This window comes from Lissotriton helveticus, chromosome 3_1 (genome assembly GCF_964261635.1).
Source record: "Lissotriton helveticus chromosome 3_1, aLisHel1.1, whole genome shotgun sequence".
Lineage (NCBI taxonomy): Eukaryota > Metazoa > Chordata > Amphibia > Caudata > Salamandridae > Lissotriton > Lissotriton helveticus.
The window spans coordinates 1,689,327,958-1,689,353,643 of NC_136061.1; the positions used below are offsets into that span (position 1 = coordinate 1,689,327,958).

At 44.8% G+C, this 25,686-nt stretch overlaps 1 protein-coding gene across 1 annotated transcript in view; it reads right to left on the minus strand.

The window, feature by feature from the left end:
• LRP1B (LDL receptor related protein 1B) overlaps positions 1 to 25,686 on the minus strand; it is a 3,812,342-nt gene that overhangs the window by 281,827 nt on the left and 3,504,829 nt on the right. The window contains exon 77 of the mRNA XM_078683424.1: positions 13,683 to 13,802. Within this exon, the coding sequence (XP_078539550.1) occupies positions 13,683 to 13,802 (120 nt within the window). The remainder of the gene's footprint in view (positions 1 to 13,682; positions 13,803 to 25,686) is intronic.

The window sequence follows — 25,686 nt, forward strand, 5'->3', positions numbered from 1 at the left end:
CAGCCAGCGCACACCAGCCTGCCCTGCCCCTCCAAACACTGCAGGCCACAACAATCTCAGCTGCATACTGCTCAACACCCGCTCATTCCACAAGCATGCCGTCGAACTCTGGGACCTGCTTGACTCCTCCACCCTGGACGTCGCCTTCCTGATAGAGACCTGGATGAACACCTCCTCATCACCAGACATAGCCATAGCCATCCCTGATGGCTACAAGATCACATGCAGGGACCAGAACAACAACAGACCAGGAGGTGGAATCGCCATCATCCACAGGGACACCATCCAAATCTCAACCAGCACTGATGACACCCTCAGAATGACCGGACACCTACACATCCAGATCTATGTCAATAACAACACCACCCTCAGAGGTACCCTCCTTTACAGACCCCTGGGCCCCCGACCACAGTTCAGCGATTCTATCGCCGACCTCATCAGAACGCACGCCATAGCCTCCACAGACTACATCCTCCTCAGACACCTGAACTTCCACCTCGAGAACATCAACGACAACAACTCCACAACACTGATTGACAACCTCGCCAACTTCGAACTCAAACAGCTCGTCACAACACCCACCCACTGCGCTGGACACACGCTCAACCCCATCTTCTTCGCCAGCGACCACGTCACCTTCAGCAACACCACCGAACTCCACTGGACCGACCACCACTGCGTCCACTTCTCCTTCGAGAAACACACCACACACAACCAACTGCAACGTAACCCACACCACAGCTGAAATAAAAGGTCCCGGAAGACCAACTCATCACCACACTCGCCCGAGACCATCCACCCGAGCCCTCTGAGTCAGACGCAGTAGCCCACAACTTCAGACAATGGATCGACGACTGCGCCAACACCCTCGCCCCAATCAGGAAACCCTCCAACAGGGGCACCGACATGAGAGCCATCTGGTTCAACGACAACCTCCAGAATTCCAAGCACACCTGCAGAAGACTCAAGAAGCAATGGCGCAAACCAGACAACCATGCAGCCCTCATGAACACCAGACACAGACACCACCAGCTCATCAGATCTGCAAAAAAAAACTCCTTCAACGAATGCATCGAGAATGCACACTATAGCAAAGAGCTCTTTAACATCGTGAAAGAACTTGCCACCCCCAGCTCCAGCTCCAATGACATATTGCCATCACAAGAACTCTGTGACTCCCTGGCCACCTTCTTCCACTGTAAGATTGCAGACAACCATAACAGCTTCGATACCCAGACACCGACCACAGACGCTGACCCCCCAGAACCAACGCCCACCAAATGCACCGAACTTCTCTCCTGGAACAACGCCAACGATGAAGATACCATCAAAAACATGAACTCCATCCACTCTGGCTCACACTCCGACCCCTGCCCCACCACATCTTCAACAAGGTTAGCTCCATCATTGCACCCCAACTGCGAAAGATCATCAACAGCTCCTTCGAGACCGCCAACTTCCCAGAGAGCTGGAAACACGCCGAGATCAACGCCCGTCTCAAGAAACCCAAGACACACCCAACAGACCTCCCTGCTCCCGTTCCCAGCAAAAGTCATTGAGAAGACCACCACCAGACAACTAACCCTCTTCCTGGAGGAGAACAACGTCCTGAACTCCTCCCAATCCAGCTTCCCCAGTAACCACAGCACTGAGACCGCCCTCATCGCCGCCACTGACGACATTAGCATCATACTGGACAAGGGGAAAACCACAGCCCTCATCCTCCTGGACCTCTTGGCTGCCTTCGACACCATCTGCCACCACACCCTGCGCACACGCCTCCAGGACGCAGGGATCTGAGGCAAAACCCTGGACTGGATCACCTCCTTCCTCACCGGTAGAACGCAAGTCAAGTCAAGTCAAGTCAGGATACTTGTATTGCGCACATATCACGTCCAAAGGAGTCTCATGGCGCATGCAGACGATTCTGACCACAAGGATAGGTAGCGGGATTAGCAGAAAAGCCAGGTATTAAGCTTCTTTCGGAAACTTATATGACAGAGGTTGTGCGCAGACTGAGAGGCATTTTGTTCCAAAGAGATGGAGCCAAAAAGGAGAAAGCGCGACCTCCATTCCTGGCAGTTTGGATTCTCAAAGGAGTGAGTAGTGACTCAGTGCTTGATCTCAGCTGCCTACTTGGCATGTACCATGTGAGTTTCATGGTCCAATATTTTGGGCCCCTTCCATACATATGTTGGTGTACCAAACATAATGTTTTGAACGTGATCCGTTTTTTCACAGGAAGCCAGTGTAAGGTTTTTAGACACGGCACAGAGGGGGATCTTCGAGGTAAGTCCAGGACGAGGCGTGCTGCCGTATTCTGCAGAACCTGCAACTTCCTGATGTGACATTCATTTGTGGCAAGCAACAATGAGTTGCCATAATCAAGTCTGTTTATAATGAGGCCTTGTACTAAGGGCTTACGGGCTTCAGCTGGTATCCAATTAAAGATCTTACGTAAGCTGCGCATGATGCCAAAAACAGGTACCGACAATGTGGTTCACCTGAGCTTTCATCGAGAGCTTATTATCCATGTGGAGACCTAGGTTGCGGACCAATTCCTTTGGGACTGGGCATTCGCCCAGTTGTGTAGGCCACCAGTCCGGAGTCCAATGTCCAATGGCTTTGCCGAACAACATGACCTCTGATTTGCTGCCATTCAGCTGTAAGTGATTTTGACCCATCCAGTTTTTCACCTCCATCAGACAGTTATTAAAACGGTTTTTAGTCTCGTTAATGTCAGGGCCAAGAGTAGCTAGAATTTGAGTATCGTCGGCATACGATATAACATCGAAGCCGAACGCTCTGATTACTTTGGCCAGGGGAGCCATATAAATATTAAAAAGCGTGGGGCTCAAAATTGAGCCCTGTGGCACCCCCCTTTTGACAGGCCGAGTACTGGCCAAGATTTTGCCTATCTGAACTGTGGTCGTCCGGTTTGAAAGGTAACTCTTGAACCATTCCAATACCTGCCCTCTGACACCAATCTCCCATAGTCTCTGAATCAGAATACGATGGGAGATGTTGTCGAAGGCCGCAGACAGATCTAAGAGGACAAGGATGGACGATTGATGTTTGTCCAGGGCAATTCTTATGTTGTCTGCGACCTCAACCAGTGCTGTCTCCGTACTGTGAGCAGCACGGAAACCTGACTGTGAAGGGTCAAGTAGGTCATTCGTTTCAAGATATTTAACTAGCTGTCTGTTGACCTAAGCTTCCAATATTTTCCCAAAATACGGGAGCAAGGAGATGGGTCGATAATTTACATGAATGTTTACATCAGCTCCTGATTTTTTCAGTATTGGTCTTATTCTTGCCGCCTTCCAAATCTCTGGTACTTCTGCTTCAAGCAGAGATTTGTTGAGGAGGCTAGTAAGACAGTCTACTGAAGCCGGGGCAAGTAAGGTAAATAATTTCGGGGGTAATTGATCATACGGGGAGCCTGATTTAATCTCCTTGTCAAACATTTCGAAAGTAGTCCATCTAGAGGGACAATTCACGATAATGGGGTCATCATCTTGGTGATGTGTAGACATTGAAACTGGACTGAAGGATTCACATATAGTTGTGATTTTGTCCTCCAAAAATTTAGAAAGTTCTTCGGTCCATTCTACAGTATCGGGAGTGGATGATGAATTTTTTTGTGAAGGGAATTCTTTTAGGATGTGGTGAAGTTCTTTCGAAGAGTTTTCAGCTTTAGCTATGCGATCTACACAGATGCTACACAGAGTCCGCCTCCCCCTGTTCAGTTCCGAAGCCACCACGAACACCTGTGGCATCCCCCAAGGATCATCCCTCAGCCCAACCCTGTTTAACATCTACATGGCTCCGCTCGCCAACATCGTCATCGGCCATCGTCAAATCCAACCTCCACGAGGGAATGAAGACCATCACAGAGTGGATGAAGACCAGCCGTTTGAAACTGAACTCAGACAAAACGGAGGTCCTCATACTCGGTTCCACCCCTTCTGCATGGGACGACTCCTGGTGGCCGACCTCACTGGGAGCTGCCACGACACCCACGAACTACGCACGCAACCTGGGGATCATCCTGAACTCAACGTTCGTGATGACCAATGCTGTCTCCTCCTCCTGCTTCAACACCCTCCGAATGCTCCGCAAGATCTACAAGTGGATCCCCATCGAAACCAGAAGAACAGTCACCCAAGCACTTGTGAGAAGTAGGCTGGACTACAGCAACACCCTCTACGCAGGAACCACAACCACACTCCAGAAGAGACTCCAGCGCATATAGAACGCCTCTGCACGCCTCATCCTTGGACTCCCTCACCACAGCCACATCACCACCCACCTAAGAGACCTGCATTGGCTCCCAGTCAACAAGAGAATCACTTTCAAACTCCTCACCCTCGCTCACAAAGCACTCCACAACACCGGACAGGCATACCTCAATAACCGACTGTCCTTCTAAACCCCAAACTGCCAGCTTTTCTCCGCCGACCTCGACCTTGCCACCGCCCTGCGCATCCGCCCAACAACCACCGGCGGCAGACCTTTCTCCAACCTCGTCGCAAAGACATGGAATACCCTCTCTGCCCACCTGCGTCAGACCCAGGACCTGCTGACCTTCAGGAGACACCTCAAGACCTGGCTGTTTGAGCACTCCTTAGCAACTTGAGACCCTCACGGGTGAGTAGCGAGCTTAACAAATGTCTGATTGATTGATTGATTGATTAATGCTCCTGTTACTATTTATCTAATATCGTCCTTCTTTTACCGTTCAACAATGGCGCAGAGTAGACCAACTGTAAGTTTCACACACAATATATTGCTGTTGTGCCCAACAGGAATTATTTATACACATCACGAAAGCAAGGAATAAGTAGCAGAATTTGCAATATATTTCTATAAAACCAGACAAGATTCTAATCGATAATTCTCTAAATTTGAGTACAACATAGCCAGTCCCACATCATTATTTACACTTTCAGAGTCACCACTTAAATGAAACAAAATTATCCAAATTGTTATTTGTAATATTTTTTGTTTCAAAAATAAATATGGATCAATTTGTGTAATGAGTGTAGACCGAAATAATCTCATTACCATGCACCTCAAAGTTATATAACAAGTTTGAAGGTGTGAAGCTTTTGTTAGAAAAACAACTAAATAATTCTGCTAAAGGTACACTTTTCAAAGAGAGTGATATTTTATACGCGTGTATGTTTTGAATGGTGCTCGGTTGCAGTTGTTCATTATTTATTGTTATGTTTCTGTATTTTAATTTGCATATGGCTTTTATACCAAGAGCTTCACGCACAGTTGACATCAAAGTAGTATATATCATAATGAGTAAAGGCGTGTTTGTGAACATATGATGAAGATCATAAAAGCAGTAGCATGTCAGTGCTGAGATGATGAAGGGGAATGGAACCAGTGGGAGGGCTTTAAAAGGCTAGAAATAGATGAGATCGGTGTTGGAAGACAGGTATTTACAGGGAAGAGCATTTTAGAGGCAAAACATGCAAAGGAGAGCGTTTGCACTGTTCCCTGTGAACAAAGGGTCTCATTTACAAAGAACTGGCGTAGGGCAGCATTACAAGTCATTTGCTGTACTGTCCTATGCCAATTCGAAAGGGCAAGAATGCACTATATTCACACTATATGGTGCATTTCTGTCCTTTCAACCAGCGTCGCAGAACTTGCAGCTAAGCACCAATGCAGTCAGTCACCCTTGCACAAAAACAATCAAAAACGTTGTTTTCCTTTCTATGTATGCTGCTGTATGCTGCGGGAAGAGGAAAAGACGAGGAGAATTATAAACATTTCTCCTCATTACGCCTGCTCTGGGGAGGTGCACGTTTTTGGCACTGCCCTAGGTTTACATGATGTAGTAAATCTGGGTCAGTGGCAAATTTCATGGATGTTGAGTGGGAACACCAACAGGAACACCCATGGAATGCCTCCTTGATTTAGAGTAAGGCAACTCAGCGCTTCTCCATACCAGGGTGGATTTGCGTCGCCTCAAAGATATGGTTGAGAGGCATGTGTCACAGGATCATCATAAAAAGTGACACTCCGGTGGCGCATGCTTCTTGGAAATGAGGGTCAAAGATTTTAAGCGTAATCTGACGAGAAGATGTGAAATGGATGCAATGGTAGACAGGTGAATCAAAAAGGACATGTTTAGGATCTGGGACCAGTTCATGCGAGAGCGTTTGTATAAGAACCTTCCGCTTGATCTTTTGAAATATATTGTATTAGGTACTGCTTACAATTCGAAAATAAGTTCCTTAAATAATTCTACCTCTGCCAGAAATAAGCTGCTAAAGACAGCAAGAGTCGGACTGGGGTAAAAATAAAGCCTGGGCACCAAAATAAAAGTGGACCCCATTCGGAATTCAGATTGATAGAGTGGCCTAAGTTTAATTTGGGGCTGTTTTTAACTTGTAGTGACATGCTGTATAGGTGTTTTGCAATGTAAGTGAGATTGGATGCATTTGTGCTTGCTGTAGGCAATGTTTGTAGTGCTTTAATTAAAATCAAAAGAAGCAAGCATTTGCAATGCAAAAGATTTTTAGCTATTGGCATTTTAACCACAATGCTTTTTATTTATGGATTTAAAAATCCTGCAATCATAAAAGGCATTGTTATTTATAATACCAATAGTTCATAGTTTTGAAATTGTGAGACGTATTACATTGCAAATGCTTTTTGTTTTAGGATGACAAAGGTTTGAAAAGAGGGTGACCGAATTTGAAGCACGATTAAGCATCTTGTTTCTCACGATGTGGAATATCAAATGAAAAGTGAGCGACACCCACCAAATGAGGGTACTTTGACAGGACCACGAGAGTGTTTTGTGTTCTCCAATCAAGTTAACTTCCACCCACACATAAGAGCTGGTGAAGTTGTTTTCTTCCACTAGGACTGAATCCACTGAGAAGGGATTACCCCAACTCAATAAGGAGAAGACTCACAAGCGATCACTAGACTTGATTGTCAACTCGCACTAACATCTCACTAAGATTCTCAGTAAGTCGTGGAATGATTCCCTCCTCCCAGTAATGAACAATGTGTGCTCCCATGAGGGAGAACTAAATACAATGTCAACAAGCACGGTGGAGCTCGATATAACCCTCATCCCCCAAGATATTTCCTGTGCTCACTCACGCCAGCCTGCTTTCTTCAGAAAATCAAATAGGGATGATACTTGGCCATGTCTCTGCGTCATTCTTGCTTTCCCGCTCCAAGGTGGCAAATCGCTCCAAAACTATTGACCTTTAAGACGTGGGGAAGCACGTTACTGGCACACACACCCGCAGAGCTGAAGCATCGACATGAACTTATAAAATCCACCTGAGCGCGTATTTAAAACACGCCTCAGAGAAACGCGTTGTGCTCTGCAGTCCATTGAAAATGCTAGACGCAAATACACATGCAAGTTCACGTGACACCAATTAACGTAAACAGGGCGGCCATCTGGAAAGGGATACTGGATCAAGTTTCTATTGGAATTCCATCCATTCGGCCACATGGAGTCATTGGTGGCATTGTTTCCCAGTTTCCAGTGATAACAGGCTCCAGTCCAGATTTTTTTTAATTTGAATTCAGGACTTGTAGTCTTGGATTTACAATTGAAAACACCAGACTAAAAGACACAGAATTCAAAGAAAAAAAAGCCCAATCCCTCGTACAAGGAAGCCCAAATCAAGCAAATATCCTACTAAAAAAGCCAAATAACATTGAAGGTCAAAAGGTGCAAAAAGCCTATAAAAAAAATACAAGCAAGAGAGCAGGAGCCACGGTGGGGAAGGAAGCAGTAAAAAAGGCAGCAGTAACACAACTGTGTTAATAAGAGGAGTTGGACGGAAGAATGCTATATTTCAACGTAAGCAGCTAGGGCACCAAAAAGAAACACAGACAATTAGTAACAGAGCAGGAACAAAAGAGAAAAAGAGTCCCCCAGAGAACAGATAAAGAACCATAGGGGAATCAGACAGTACTAAGTCCATGCTCTGTGGGAAGAACTGAAGAGAGAAAGGAGGGACAAAGAGGCAGTACTGACCAACAGCAAGCAAGAATTTTTAAAAGGACATAGACAAATGAAAAGCAGTGGCAAGAAAGGGGATGGACTAGAAGTACACAGGCAGATTACAGAGATCTTGAAGAGACAGCGCATGTGCTGTCTAGCTCGACCAAACAGCCCACAAGACCGTAAAACAAACCCACAAACAGCCAGCAAAAGGCCCACGCAATACCCTGTAACACCAGCCCTGTGGGCACCACCAGATTTTCCTACAGGCCAGTCCGATCCTGAAAGCAGTGCAACTCATTTCCGACACATAGGGCCATATCATGAAGAACAGCACTATCCTAGTACATAGCAGAGCGTATGCTTTTTGTCAAAAGTTGAGATGCATTGTTGAACTTTTCAGTAAGAGTGAAAAACTAAAAAGAAATATTTTCTTATTTAATGTAAATAAGCAACAGACAAGAAAATATAGAACAAAATGTAAAGTTAAATAATGGCAAGAGGGATATACCCAGATGAGTGTCCCAAGCAAATTGTGCCTTACAATTTAGCCCCAAAACACTAATTGGCCCCAGTGAGGCCAAAATACATCTGCAGTTCCTTGCATTCATTTAAACATAGAGATGTTGCCTAGCAGTGTGGGCTGAACTGTATAGTTTCTAACAAAAGCTAAGAAAGATCTCAAATGTGGTGACTTTTTTAATGGCAGAGACACTTACAAATGATGGAGTTGTAAGTAATCTACTGTTCGTATGAGTAATTTAAAATTTTACTTCCATTACAATCAGCTGTCTGAGAAAAAGCCCTTCATGCTGCCCTCTCCTATTCAGCATAGACATTTTTTAATTTTTAACAAATCGATTGTACCAGAAACCAGCAGCAAAATACATGAGGTATTCTAGGGTTGAGACATTCCTCACAGTGAATCTCATAGACCAAGGGCTGCCCTACAGTTGCTACAAGGCAGTGCAAGGTAAATATTGAGGGTGTACTGTTAAGCTATTTCATGTGGCTATGGGAGATTTTTGTTGTTCTTTTTATATCGTTCATGCAACTCGCCAAACAAATTCTTTATTGGTTTTGGGACTCTCGACAGGTTCTCTAAACTATTTGTGTGTGGTTTAATTGATTTGTTCCCATTTGCCCTAGTGCTCTTTTTTTTCCTTTTTGTCCTATATTGGGTGGGATGATAACCGTTCAGGCAGCCATTTGGAGTGCTCAGGTATCCAGCAAAGTTTTAACTGTCTTTCAGTGATAATCATATACCTGCATACAGACAATTACATAAGGGTAATTGCTATGTGGACATGCCAACAACGAGCTGAAGGCATGCTTAAGACAAACCAATCACTGCCCGCCCACATGGACTGCTCACCAATGGTAGCGCATGCTGCCTGCTTAAATTTTCACCCATTCCTTGACTACTTTTGTGAGGATGTGTTAGTCTGGAGAAGCTGTCTAATAATCATTAACACGCTGGGCTCCTCTGTTTACTTTACGACCGCTGCAATATGATGGTCAGAAAGTAAACCATCTGGCCATTCTGGCTGGTGTCCGACAGTCTCCTGGAGCCTGATGTCCAGTCAAGCCGGCCAGTAATCGTAAAGGTAAAGGTGGGCCTTTTTGCCCTTGAGATTACGGTGCACGGTTTCCGGCATGGTTTCCATGCTGACCTGCCCGACATGGAAACCATATCGGAAAGCGTGTATGAGGGCACCCAGCAGAGCCTCCTTGGGTGTGCAGCCTCCGGTTGGGTGCCGAGGGGGCACCTTTGGTACCCTCCTGTTGATCTCTGTGCCCTGTGGCAGGCACATTGAGGTGCCTGCCATGGGGTGCAGGGATGAACCACACCTCACATTTCCCTATGGGAGCATGCATTAGGGCCGGTTTACGGCTGTAATGCATGCTCCCACAGAGAAATGTAGGAATGCGACCGAACACTAATTAGGCCGTCGGGACTGCTGACTGGGTGTTGGTCGGTCCCAGGAGCGATTCGGTGTCGGGCCGACATCGAAATCGGCCCCTCTGTGTTAAGCTGTGTAAATATGAGTATTGGTTCGAAACATCGTTATCAGGGTATGGCTGAAATGTGAAGGGACTGTTAATCTGCAGTCTAAAATGTGATTAATATGTAAGATCCTTACCCAGCCGCATGTAGGAAGTCATAAATCTCATTGTTGAAGGCCAGCTAGACGCCATGTTTATTAGTGAATCCTGGATAGGCACTGTCCAGATCTATATTTTGCAATTTCTAAATGTTTCAAAATGAGATGTAGAAGTGTGGATTTTAAAGCAATTTTAACATTTATAAACTCTATGCTCTTTGACACACTAATGTGCTCATGACAGGCCTCCAAAAACCTTTTTGATGATCTGGACATACCTGCTCATGCTACGGAACCACATTTTATTGATAACTTTCAAGATCTTCTCCATGACGTGGCATTAGTGTTGAATATGTTCTGATGATTCGGGCCTTAATTTTCATTTTGATGAGCTCAATGATAGCAACTGCCTCAGGTTTCCCCGATATGTGGAAGTACTCCGCATTATGCAATAGAATCAAATACTCAGTTATATATAAGGCACATTTGCGATCTTGTATTTGCTCTGTGTTTTGTCATACATTTTCTGTCCATGTTTCCTGTCATTGAGTCAGATCACTTCTTGATCTATTTTGAGAGGGGCTGTACACATTAATTTGAGGGGAGGTATGTAAACCAATGATCAGCCTTGGATTTCAAGAGGGAGTATCTGGCAAACATGCAAGGGGCATAAAGGAGGGGTACTCTGAGGAGCGATGAGCCCAATTTTGGACTCAAATCAAGCACTATTGATGGCTAGTAAGACATGCAAACACAATGCAGCCACCTGAGGGAAATGAAACTTAGGTACACCTAATAGCTCTGCACTCCTGCATCAAGGGTGAGACGTATTTGCTAATGCTGGTTGTCTTGTAATCTTTCGTTTCCCTGTCTGCTCCACCTCTAATGTCATGCCCTCATAACCTTTATGTGATGAAATGGTATCTTTCTTGGATAAGAATAGCCTAAAGATTTATGGGGAGATGAAACTCTCAGTCATGCCATCAATTAGGGATGTGTTACTGGAAAAGTTTGGGCATCCACTATGGAAATAACAACCATAAAGGAAAGGACTCTCGTCAATGTCTGGCATTATTGAGCATCTAATCTAGGTCTACGGATGATCCATGCCTTATGGTTATAAACTTAAGTAGTGACACCCGTTACCACCTGTTCCATATTTCACTTCTTTGATACCTCACTTACCTCTGACTTAGGCTGGTTGGAAGAGAGTAATCACAATGATACACAAAAACATGGCATGAAGCCAATGGATTTAAAAAAACAAAAGCCCATCACTCTTCTAACAAGCTGTTGCCAAGTCTGTGGAACAACAACGTTTTCCTGACATATCTATGTTCCTTAATTTATTCCAGGCTGGATTTCCCTAGAAACACCGCAATGAAGCTGCTCTGTATAGGTTAATTGTCATATGGAGACAGGCTGAACAGGCAGGTCTGCTGCCTGGGGTTTCTCAGCTGTGTTGGCTGGTCCTGCCTTGGCAATGTTTATATCCTTTCTCAGTAAACATACCCAGACAGATGTGCTTCTCCTTTTTGATCAACTGAGCCCCAGACTACCTGTGGAAATCTCTTTGACTCTGCCACCACCATGCATTCAAATGTATGTGGCCATCCTTGGGGAGATGGTGCCTTCTTTCACTTTGAAAGCACGCTCCTATGCCAATGATACTCAGCTGCTGCCGATATTTGATAACAACCAACTCATTCTGTTGATTGGCTGGAGTAATGCCCTGCTACAACCAATAATTGGATGGCTATGAACGACTTCAAACTAAATGGTGATAAGACTGCAATTATATTTGTAGTTAGAGACCTCTCAGATTGTTTATTATTTTGGGACCAAAACCTGGCCTTCTTATTCAATCAAGAGCTATCTTTAGAAATACAAATCCATAAAATATGATCCTCCATAGACTGACCTTGTGGGGACTTTGTGGATCTATACATAATGGACCCTCCTTCATACAGGTGATTCTACTGAGAAAGATCCATCCAATCATTCCCTATGATACACAGCTACGATCATTAGGACAATGGCTCTTTCATTTTTTGACCCTTGTAATGAAGTGTATCGTAGACTCTCAGGGCCTCATTTATGAGGCCGTGCGCCACTTTTACGCCGCCGGTGCGTCACTTTTTGTGACGCTCCAGCAGCATAAAAAGTGTGCCTTGTTGCACCATATTTACAAAGTGACGCATCTAGGTAGATGCGTCACTTTGTAAACGCCTGCGCCACATTATACCTACGCCAGGTTTAATGTATGCAGGGGGGCGTTCTGACGCAAGAAAGGGTCATAGAAGTGACGCTGTGAAATCTATAAGATTTCACTGCGCCACTTCTAGGGCACAAATGCGTCAATTTCTTACGCCTGCCTCACAGCAGGCGTAAGACTGACGCAGCCCCTTTCGAAAGGACACATTGCTGGAGTTGCGTCACTTTTGTGACACACTCCAGCAATGCATCACTTTTGCGCCATACAGATACGTCAGAAATACTGACGTATCTGTAACTCCTTGCGCCATTATGCGTCATACTGTAAATATGACGCATCATTGGTGTCGGAAGGAGGGCGCAGTGAAAAGTGACGCATCGCTGTTTTCACGCAGCGATGCGTCACTTTTCATAAATGAGGCCCCCAGATCCTGTGAGTAGCAAATGAAAAAAGATGCAGACAGAGCAGACCGAGTCGCATCCAGGCTTTGAAAGTAGGATCATGTTTTCTCTGCATACAGTTTGTTTCACTGGTTGCCTGACAAGTAACATTTCTGGTTTACGGTGCTGTTCTGTATTTACTGAGCCAATTAGGGATCTGGCTTCTGCTGTCTGGCTAACCTTGTGACTTATCAGGTTATGGTGACAGGTGACAGGATCTAGACCCTTCAGTTGTTTTCCAAATAAATTGATGTGGTAAAGTCATTGGGTTACTGGATCCTAATTGCTGAAATGCACTTTTGGTCAAGTTGCGTCATATTGTGAATAATGCCCTTTTCTGTAGGGCCTAAAAAACTCCATCAGTTCTTGTCACTCTTCTTTAGGCCTCACGTTTTTACTATGGTATTCCTTGGGCTGGTATTACACTGACTGATAGTCATGCTGCTTAATTAAATATAGTAAATCCTGGCAATGAACTCATCTAGGTGTAAAATATTTGGATTGCATCAATCCATCAGGAAGTATGAACTAGAGTCAGATTTTGCTCACACTGGCAACATTACATCTGCATTTCTAATGCCAATCGCAGGAGGCAGACACATGGGAACGGTATTGTTCATTTAATAAGCTGCGATGGAGCGGGAAGCCATGAACTCACACAAACACTGTGAGTGAGTAGGTAATTAAGACAACCTTTCACTGGTTATGTGGTTGTGATTATAACATATATATCTACAGTGAATATCCCGAGACTGTGATCGAAAGCTCAGGTTATTACACAAGGCAATAAAACCGTACTTCAACAACTCCAAAAACAAAAACAAGTAAGAATAGACAGTATAAAGAATTACATTTTTTATGATGTGAGCAGGCTGAGGATGTGCTTCATTTTAACACTGTTAGCAGACAACATGTTGAAGCCTTACCCTTTGCTATGCAGTCGTTGTTTCTTTTTGTAAAATCTTTGTCACATGTGCACTTAAAGGATCCTTTGGTATTAGTACAATGGTGGGAGCAGCTACCCAGGAGTTCACACTCATTTATATCTGCAGAAGAAAAACACATTTGTTATAGTCCTACTTCAGAGTTCACCAATGGCCTAATACAATGAGTAGCTGCATACAGCATGTTCTTATCCTCGCCTGGATATGACCAGCAGACCTGCTTCAAAGAGTGATTCGTCATTTCACTGAAAGGGATTTGAAATATGCAATGCCAGTTCAGGAAACAATTGCCAGCGGGGGCACAAGTAAAATACATCACATGAGATGCTTTTCACTCGCCTTTTCCGTTTTTCAGAATTGTTTCTTCCCACAAATAACCAAAGGTGATTTTTGATGTCTAATCGCAGAATAATGCATTGCAAGTTATCATCTTCAGGCTGTTATTAAAGAATTGCCTAAAGTTGGCAGCATATCAACAGACCACATTGAACATAGTGTAAAATGTCTGTCAGAAAAGGGTGAAACACAAAGCTGACCTTTATGATAGCATTATCGTGTAACATGCTCATAGGGTAGCTCTACACATTCATAGAGCATTCATTCAAGATATGGACACCAAGCTCCAAAAGTATATGTAATTTAAAATTCATTATGTAGCCTAAGGGACAGTCTTAAAAACTTCATAGTATATTTTGTGACAGTTCTGCGGTAGGTTTGTAATCACCTAGGATTAGCAAAAAACACTTTGACAACATCTCCAATAAAGAACACTAAACCCAGGAGAAGCACAACAGGAGGCACACATGCTTTCATTAAATGTAACTCATTTCGGCATACTAATTCTGTAATTTGTAATGCAAATTTAGAATCATGTTAAAACATGACATTCTAGAGGAATCCAATTAGCAAATTACATTTAGATTTTAAAGAAAACTGAAGTTTGTTGTAGGATGCAGGAGTGTGTCAACCTTCCTTCTAATGGCATGAGGTTCCACACTATTTTGTCACAACTTTGGTTTCTTATAATATCTTTATGCATTTATTCGATGTTGCAATCTTTTCGGTTGAAAAGCTACAAAATGAAGGCTTGATTTAGATTTCAGTGGATAGGCTACTACATCATAATGGTGACGGATATCCCGTCCGCCGAAATATAAATCCCATTATAATCAATGGGATTTATATGTTGGTGGACAGGCTATCCGTCACCGTTGTGACGGAGTAGACCGTCCGCTGAGATCGAAATCAGGCCCTGAGTGTTAGTTGAAACAGGTATACATGGAATGCTGTGACCTGCGGTCTCCACTCCCAGTGCAGAAACAGCAATAGCAAGAGTGGCTATTCAGGCTAGGTCACATGATTACACCGACAATGCACTGCTCATGTTTTCTCTAATCTCTACCCCCTAACACTCCATAAACCTGTCGTTAGTACTTTTCTCTGGCACACCATTCAATCTCTCAATTTTCTGTTTGCTCTGATTGTAACTCATACATTCAAATTTTTGATTTTGAAATTCTTTTGCGTCTTATTTTGTGAGATGCCATCTATTTACTTTTGTAACTGCTGTTTCACTAAACGACTCACTAGAGATAGCCTGATCCTCTATGTCCTTCTGACATATAACCCTTTATGGGTTCCAGAGTAGCGAGCTACTCGCCAATAAAGTGACTCAACACCCCATCGGAGCTACAAGCGCTATATGAATGCAAACCTTTTCCCTTTTCTACCACTCCCCGACCCTTCTCAATCCAAATAACTGACTAGCATATCTACCACTAAAATTACTTTCATGTTTCACCATACTAATTCAACACTAATACTTATGGGTTCCAGGGTAGCATGCTATTTGCACTTCAAAACCCCATCAAGAGTAGCAAGCGCAATATATATACAAACCTCTTTCAGCTTCTAACCCACCACCTACCCTTCTCAACCCAAATAATTAAATAACATATCCACTACTCTAATTACTTCATATTTTACTATACTAATTTTTAACACTAATCCTTTATGAGTTCCGGAGTGCTGTGCTACTCACCAGAAAAGAGCTTCAACATCCATCAGGGGTAACAAGCGCTATATGAATGCAAACCTTTCTTCCCGTTTTCTCCCTCCTCTTTACTTCTCACTCCAAATAACTGACTAATATCCACCACTGATATTACTTTCATTTTTCATCATATTAATTCACCACTAATCCTTTATGGGCTTCCGGAGTAGCATGCTTTAACACCCCATCAGGAGTAAAAAGCACTATATGAATACAAGCCTTTTTTCCTTGGAGAAGTGTGGCTCAATGGTTAGAGCGGCAGACCCTGATGCAGAGGTCTGGCCCAGGACCAGAGTACAATTCCCTCCTCAGTGGGTCTTGGGCTCAATTTCCTAGGACCTGATCATTCTCGCCTCGGTGCCTATCCTAATCATGGGTCCCACTCTGCAACTCTGGGCAATGGCTTGCTTAATGTTGCTTAATGTCCACCATAAGCGTGGAAGGGTATACTCAGATGTGAGTCCCTTGCTCATTGCACCATCAGGATTCAAGCAAGCCGGGCCGACGACGCCTGAAATGGCAGAAACCGGTCCCCGGAAGCTTGTTTCCTTCCCAGTATAAGAATTGGCTTGGTAGTTTGGTTTGCCCTGTTCCCATCATGCACTGGGACAGGAACAGACTAATTTGCATATAGCCAAGTTATGAGCTGGGATGGTGCAGTGAGCTAAAAAACGGTGATGGATCAAGCCCTGATCTTTGGACTGGGTAAGAGTGGTCTGCTTAATTCAGGCACTCTGTTCATCACCACCCCCTTTTCTGAATCATTTTGTCCACCATAAGCGTGGAAGGGTATACTCAGATGTGAGTCCCTTGCTCATTGCACCATCAGGATTCAAGCAAGCCGGGCCGACGACGCCTGAAATGGCAGAAACCGGTCCCCGGAAGCTTGTTTCCTTCCCAGTATAAGAATTGGCTTGGTAGTTTGGTTTGCCCTGTTCCCATCATGCACTGGGACAGGAACAGACTAATTTGCATATAGCCAAGTTCTGAGCTGGGATGGTGCAGTGAGCTAAAAAACGGAGATGGATCAAGCCCTGATCTTTGGACTGGGTAAGAGTGGTCTGCTTAATTCAGGCACTCTGTTCATCACCACCCCCTTTTCTGAATGAGTTTGTCCACCATAAGCGTGGAAGGGTATACTCAGATGTGAGTCCCTTGCTCATTGCACCATCAGGATTCAAGCAAGCCGGGCCGACGACGCCTGAAATGGCAGAAACCGGTCCCCGGAAGCTTGTTTCCTTCCCAGTATAAGAATTGGCTTGGTAGTTTGGTTTGCCCTGTTCCCATCATGCACTGGGACAGGAACAGACTAATTTGCATATAGCCAAGTTCTGAGCTGGGATGGTGCAGTGAGCTAAAAAACGGTGATGGATCAAGCCCTGATCTTTGGACTGGGTAAGAGTGGTCTGCTTAATTCAGGCACTCTGTTCATCACCACCCCCTTTTCTGAATCATTTTGTCCACCATAAGCGTGGAAGGGTATACTCAGATGTGAGTCCCTAGCTCATTGCACCATCAGGATTCAAGCAAGCCGGGCCGACGACGCCTGAAATGGCAGAAACCGGTCCCCGGAAGCTTGTTTCCTTCCCAGTATAAGAATTGGCTTGGTAGTTTGGTTTGCCCTGTTCCCATCATGCACTGGGACAGGAACAGACTAATTTGCATATAGCCAAGTTCTGAGCTGGGATGGTGCAGTGAGCTAAAAAACGGTGATGGATCAAGCCCTGATCTTTGGACTGGGTAAGAGTGGTCTGCTTAATTCAGGCACTCTGTTCATCACCACCCCCTTTTCTGAATCATTTTGTCCACCATAAGCGTGGAAGGGTATACTCAGATGTGAGTCCCTTGCTCATTGCACCATCAGGATTCAAGCAAGCCGGGCCGACGACGCCTGAAATGGCAGAAACCGGTCCCCGGAAGCTTGTTTCCTTCCCAGTATAAGAATTGGCTTGGTAGTTTGGTTTGCCCTGTTCCCATCATGCACTGGGACAGGAACAGACTAATTTGCATATAGCCAAGTTCTGAGCTGGGATGGTGCAGTGAGCTAAAAAACGGTGATGGATCAAGCCCTGATCTTTGGACTTGGTAAGAGTGGTCTGCTTAATTCAGGCACTCTGTTCATCACCACCCCCTTTTCTGAATCATTTTGTCCACCATAAGCGTGGAAGGGTATACTCAGATGTGAGTCCCTTGCTCATTGCACCATCAGGATTCAAGCAAGCCGGGCCGACGACGCCTGAAATGGCAGAAACCGGTCCCCGGAAGCTTGTTTCCTTCCCAGTATAAGAATTGGCTTGGTAGTTTGGTTTGCCCTGTTCCCATCATGCACTGGGACAGGAACAGACTAATTTGCATATAGCCAAGTTCTGAGCTGGGATGGTGCAGTGAGCTAAAAAACGGAGATGGATCAAGCCCTGATCTTTGGACTGGGTAAGAGTGGTCTGCTTAATTCAGGCACTCTGTTCATCACCACCCCCTTTTCTGAATGAGTTTGTCCACCATAAGCGTGGAAGGGTATACTCAGATGTGAGTCCCTTGCTCATTGCACCATCAGGATTCAAGCAAGCCGGGCCGACGACGCCTGAAATGGCAGAAACCGGTCCCCGGAAGCTTGTTTCCTTCCCAGTATAAGAATTGGCTTGGTAGTTTGGTTTGCCCTGTTCCCATCATGCACTGGGACAGGAACAGACTAATTTGCATATAGCCAAGTTCTGAGCTGGGATGGTGCAGTGAGCTAAAAAACGGTGATGGATCAAGCCCTGATCTTTGGACTGGGTAAGAGTGGTCTGCTTAATTCAGGCACTCTGTTCATCACCACCCCCTTTTCTGAATCATTTTGTCCACCATAAGCGTGGAAGGGTATACTCAGATGTGAGTCCCTAGCTCATTGCACCATCAGGATTCAAGCAAGCCGGGCCGACGACGCCTGAAATGGCAGAAACCGGTCCCCGGAAGCTTGTTTCCTTCCCAGTATAAGAATTGGCTTGGTAGTTTGGTTTGCCTGTTCCCATCATGCACTGGGACAGGAACAGACTAATTTGCATATAGCCAAGTTCTGAGCTGGGATGGTGCAGTGAGCTAAAAAACGGTGATGGATCAAGCCCTGATCTTTGGACTGGGTAAGAGTGGTCTGCTTAATTCAGGCACTCTGTTCATCACCACCCCCTTTTCTGAATCATTTTGTCCACCATAAGCGTGGAAGGGTATACTCAGATGTGAGTCCCTTGCTCATTGCACCATCAGGATTCAAGCAAGCCGGGCCGACGACGCCTGAAATGGCAGAAACCGGTCCCCGGAAGCTTGTTTCCTTCCCAGTATAAGAATTGGCTTGGTAGTTTGGTTTGCCCTGTTCCCATCATGCACTGGGACAGGAACAGACTAATTTGCATATAGCCAAGTTCTGAGCTGGGATGGTGCAGTGAGCTAAAAAACGGTGATGGATCAAGCCCTGATCTTTGGACTTGGTAAGAGTGGTCTGCTTAATTCAGGCACTCTGTTCATCACCACCCCCTTTTCTGAATCATTTTGTCCACCATAAGCGTGGAAGGGTATACTCAGATGTGAGTCCCTTGCTCATTGCACCATCAGGATTCAAGCAAGCCGGGCCGACGACGCCTGAAATGGCAGAAACCGGTCCCCGGAAGCTTGTTTCCTTCCCAGTATAAGAATTGGCTTGGTATTTTGGTTTGCCCTGTTCCCATCATGCACTGGGACAGGAACAGACTAATTTGCATATAGCCAAGTTCTGAGCTGGGATGGTGCAGTGAGCTAAAAAACGGTGATGGATCAAGCCCTGATCTTTGGACTGGGTAAGAGTGGTCTGCTTAATTCAGGCACTCTGTTCATCACCACCCCCTTTTCTGAATCATTTTGTACACCATAAGCGTGGAAGGGTACTCAGATGTGAGTCCCTAGCTCATTGCACCATCAGGATTCAAGCAAGCCGGGCCGACGACGCCTGAAATGGCAGAAACCGGTCCCCGGAAGCTTGTTTCCTTCCCAGTATAAGAATTGGCTTGGTAGTTTGGTTTGCCCTGTTCCCATCATGCACTGGGACAGGAACAGACTAATTTGCATATAGCCAAGTTCTGAGCTGGGATGGTGCAGTGAGCTAAAAAACTGTGATGGATCAAGCCCTGATCTTTGGACTGGGTAAGAGTGGTCTGCTTAATTCAGGCACTCTGTTCATCACCACCCCCTTTTCTGAATAATTTTGTCTATCATAAGCGTGGAAGGGTATACTCAGATGTGAGTCCCTTGTTCATTGCACCATTAGGATTCAAGCAAGCCGGGCCGACGACGCCTGAAATGGCAGAAACCGGTCCCCGGAAGCTTGTTTCCTTCCCAGTATAAGAATTGGCTTGGTAGTTTGGTTTGCCCTGTTCCCATCATGCACTGGGACAGGAACAGACTAATTTGCATATAGCCAAGTTCTGAGCTGGGATGGTGCAGTGAGCTAAAAAACGGTGATGGATCAAGCCCTGATCTTTGGACTGGGTAAGAGTGGTCTGCTTAATTCAGGCACTCTGTTCATCACCACCCCCTTTTCTGAATCATTTTGTCCACCATAAGCGTGGAAGGGTATACTCAGATGTGAGTCCCTTGCTCATTGCACCATCAGGATTCAAGCAAGCCGGGCCGACGACGCCTGAAATGGCAGAAACCGGTCCCCGGAAGCTTGTTTCCTTCCCAGTATAAGAATTGGCTTGGTAGTTTGGTTTGCCCTGTTCCCATCATGCACTGGGACAGGAACAGACTAATTTGCATATAGCCAAGTTCTGAGCTGGGATGGTGCAGTGAGCTAAAAAACTGTGATGGATCAAGCCCTGATCTTTGGACTGGGTAAGAGTGGTCTGCTTAATTCAGGCACTCTGTTCATCACCACCCCCTTTTCTGAATCATTTTGTCCACCATAAGCGTGGAAGGGTATACTCAGATGTGAGTCCCTTGCTCATTGCACCATCAGGATTCAAGCAAGCCGGGCCGACGACGCCTGAAATGGCAGAAACCGGTCCCCGGAAGCTTGTTTCCTTCCCAGTATAAGAATTGGCTTGGTAGTTTGGTTTGCCCTGTTCCCATCATGCACTGGGACAGGAACAGACTAATTTGCATATAGCCAAGTTCTGAGCTGGGATGGTGCAGTGAGCTAAAAAACGGTGATGGATCAGGCCCTGATCTTTGGACTGGGTAAGAGTGGTCTGCTTAATTCAGGCACTCTGTTCATCACCACCCCCTTTTCTGAATCAATGGTTAGAGCGGCAGACCCTGATGCAGAGGTCTGGCCCAGGACCAGAGTACAATTCCCTCCTCAGTGGGTCTTGGGCTCAATTTCCTAGGACCTGATCATTCTCGCCTCGGTGCCTATCCTAATCATGGGTCCCACTCTGCAACTCTGGGCAATGGCTTGCTTAATCTCCACAATGGCCCCAACAGCGCTGGGATGCTTGGCTTCACCTTGGGGGTGCCCAGGAGTGGTATGCGTACAGCGCAAAGACACCTCAGGGTATACGTGTGCTATACAAGTACAAATTCATTCATTCATTCCTCCTCTATCCTTCTGCTATCATTGCAAATAACTGACTAACCCATCCACCACTTAAAATGTACTTGCATGTTTTACTATACTAATTCAACACTAATCTTCTATGGGTCCCGGAGTAGGGTGCTACTCGCCGAAAAAATGCTTTGACACCTCGTCAGAGGTAGTAAGCGCTATATAAATGTAATTACAATACAATATAGATTTGCAAGCTACCACGGAAGCCCTCATTATGAGAGGCCTGCAAAACCTGATTTGAATGAAACTCCATTTTGTTCTGAAACAGGATTTTAATTCAGGTGCAAATTTTGGACATAGGAGCTTTTGTCTGAACGATTTTTTTTCAAAATAAAACCTGGTGGAAATTGTACAGGCAAATAGAGCTCATGGGGAGCATGTCCCTCTCAGACCAGGAAACCTCATGAACTAATAGCGGTTATTCCTCACTCTCTGGTCTTTAAATCAGATTGGGGAGTTGATTATGCACCTGCTAAATACTGAACCCAACACAATCAGTATGTACCAGGTACACAATCTGCAGTCCTCTGGGAGCGGGTTCCTCAGTGTTCACTTTTGCTGGGAAACTAAACCGTTGTACATTGTGGGAAGAGATGACATATTTCTATCTAGGATCTAGGTGACATGTCTCCAGTAACAGCAGCTGTGGTGCTCGTTCTGCCTCTGCCCAATAAATGATGGAGATTATTACATCCAGTAAAGGAAGACAGTTGCAGAGCTCCTCCAAAGTCTGAGCATGGCAGAGGTAATGATACAGACCTATTCAATGAGACTCTAAATACATCAATGCTAGAGGTGTTGAGAATAAACTTTGTCCAAAACATTTTAAAATGAACTCATCTAGGGCAGTACTATGGAAGAGGCAATCGGCCCCCTTTTGCACTGGGTGTAAAGAATGTACTGTCCCCAGGGCAATTGCTAACCTGTGCTGCCTGGTGGTAGAACATTCAGTTAAATACAGAGGGCTGCTTCAAAGCTGCTCCATTTTTCACAGCGTAAAAGGATTTAGTCTGCACTTCAAGGAAGTAGGAGATCTCCCATCAGGCGGGTGCAGTGAGTGACTACACCCACCTACAAGGGAATGTCTCGGAGGGGACTCATGGAAGCTTCATGTGCCCACCAGATGGCTGCCTGCAGGAGGCACACTTTTTTGTGGAGCAGTCAGTGCACCTCCAAATGGCCTGGGTGCGCTTGTGTCTTCAACTCGATGCAGAGGCAAAGAAATTCCCTAATTTGGGGCCATGCCCCCATGCAAATAAGGGAATACCAGCTCATGACACCGCTGGTGCTGCATGTGCACCAGCGTCATCAATATTAACGAAGGGACTGGACAAGCGTCTGTGCCCCCTTCTGTAAAATCATTATACCCCACAGGAACACAACTCCAGACGTATCTCCCTATGCATTTTATAGGGATCCAGAATTGTGCATGACCCTTCTGATCCTTCTCATATAGGAAAGAGTGTGTTATTGCAGGAGCGGCTCTCTGTTTTGACTGACTGTCCTGTTGGGTTTGATAAAAATTGGATGACATTCATCCTCACCTTTCTTCATGTTGTGCAGACACAATGTCACTGGTCTGTATTTAAGTGAAATATTGTCTTTAAAGTTTGGAGCTTGCAATGGCAGTAAATCACCTTATAACTTATTATTGTTATTAGCAACTTGTAATGCGCACAGCTACCACGACATTTTCCTGGTGCAAGGTGGTCGTAGATTTGCTGTTCCACAACGAAGGTTCAGAATAGCCACGTATTCAGTCTCCTAAGGAAGGTGAGAAATGATTTGCAGTTCTTTAAGTCATGTGGTAGAGAGTTCCAGAGCTTAGGACCCAGATAGGCGAAGGAGTGACCCTTCATCTAGGTTAATCGAAACCTGGGGACACTGACCAGGGTCTGGGTTGAGAATCTTAGTGGTGAGTGGGCAGATGAGAAGGTAATAATTCCTGTATGTAGTCCGAAGCCACATTTGGCCTTGAACATATAGCACAGAGCTTTGAATTCAATGTGTTTGGCCACCTTAAGCCAATGAGGTTCTTTAAGCAAATGAAAAATAGCAACATATCTGGGTAAGTGGTAAAGCAGTCAAGCAGCAGCATTCTGAACAATTTTAGGCGCTGTACAGATGATTTATCAGTAACTAAATACAGCACATTGCCGTAGTCTACGTGAGAAATAACCAATGCCTGAATAACGGTCCACTGAGCCGCTAAGGGAATAAGTCATAGAATCTTTTGCAGCCATTTAAGGACTGCAAAACAAGTGGCTGCTACCTTAGCTGTCTGTGGTTTCATAGAGAGCTTATGCGCAATAAGAAAGCCCAGGCTGTTTACTTTAGATACCAAGGTCGGAGGGGTCCCTTGCATTTCAGGCCAGTATTTGGCACCCCAAAGGGAGCAGTTGTTGCCTAGATATAGGAGCTTGGTCTTATCACTGTTAAGCTTAAGGGAGTTTTGGTGCAACCAAGTCACAATTTTAGTCATCCCCAGATGCAGTAAGGATTACTCCTTTCTCTGTGCCGAAGACAGGGAGAAGATGATCTGAGTATCATCAGCATTAGAAAACAGGGTGAGTCCACAACTCTCTATTAAGTCTGCCAAAGGGCGACCCTAGGTGTTTGACATTAAGGTGCTTAGAATGGATCCCTGTGGGACACCTGAAGTAAAGGCTTGTGTTTAGGACCTCATGTTGGATACAAAACTTGAAACGTGCAGTTCTTTAAAAAGGAGCTAAGCTCTCTAAGGGCTGAATCTGTCATCCCTATTGACTCCAGCCTATGAACCAGGATGGAGTGGGACACTGTGTCATAAGCCACGATCAGGTTTAATAAAATGAGCGCAGCAGTGCCTCCCACATCCAGGTATTCTCTCAGACGTCATTCATTTAGGTCACCTCAACCTATGTAAGTTATAGATAATGTAAAGTGATTTTGGGATCTTTCAACTAATAGCTGTTGAATTCAATTTTTAAAATTGTTTTTGGGCCCATCATGTCCATTATGTACTTAATGTTAATAACTAAACTAACTACGTCTGGCATATTGAAGGGCATGGCTGTTCTAGCAAAGGAGTAGGCATCTCATCTATAATCAGATATGCTAACAGAACTATCAAAGCCTTATTTATTCTTTGATAACATAGTATACATGAGGCAAGCAATAATACTGTAGTTCATGCAGAATTAACTTATGCTACCTCTCCGCTTAGAACTCTAAATATTAATATAGTACTTGATGAATGATGAAGGCATCCCCTCCTGAGCTATACAAAGATTGTCGGTGGAGAGGGGAAGGCATAGCAATGGATCATATTGGTGTGACTGATGAAAACAGGAAAGGTGTCAATCCTTTCTCCAAAGTCAACACATAGGTACATTACATGGCATATGTGTCTCTTCATTTATCGATTAAACTCAAAGTGGAATATCCTGAAGAGAATACTAGGATCCTGACAGGTAGTTTTGTTGAAATTTGCAGGAGGTCATAAGGAGCAGTATAGTCCTCCTTAAAGCAGATATTACTCCAATTAACTAGATAGTAATCAAAGATTGAATGGGGTGCCTTGTAGCCCAGCAGTAGATTAATTCTTCCTTTCCTTTTTCCTTTTCCCTTTTCCTCTTGTCCCTCTCTTCCCTTTCCTCCTTGTTCTCTTTTCTATCTTCTCCTTCTTCTTTTCTTACTGTCTTCTCTCTTGCTCTCTTTTCTCTTTTTCCTGTTTCACTATTCTCTCTTTATTTTCCTTTTTATGGTGATACTTTTGGTGCTCATTTTGATTCATTTTGATTCACTGACGTACCCTTATAATATTTTCCATATTATTAATTTATTCTTTGAATATGCTGCTCTATCATTGGACCAACTATTGTACTTCTCCTTTTTATCTCTCCCTTCGATTGTATCACCTTATATTGTGGTTAACTATTTATTCTCTTCTTAAAATGTAATAAATCTATTGAAAAGGAAAAAAATAGATTGAATGGGGTGTTAGATCACATACTAACCTTTCCCTGTACTGTGTTGTGGCTCAGCAAAGGAAAGATCAAACCAATGAACTGACAGAGGTTTGCACAATTGTTGGCATATACCCACAAAGGGCCCTTGGAGTGGTGGAATTACACCTAGAGTATTAACACTGGGTACAAAGTCACCATCTGTGATTACAAATGTCTCCAGGCCTGGAATGATCAGGCCTGCAAATTTTGAACTCTGTTATATAATTCAGGGGCAGTGACTGTCCGCAGGAGCACAGCTCCTTCCACTTTGACGTCTTCAGAGCATTAGGTAGCAGTCAATTCTCCCCTGGACAGGCGCAAGTGTTCCCTGCCCTGATACTCCAAAGCCTTACACTATGACCCCATACTCCATGGTTCGCCTTCTGA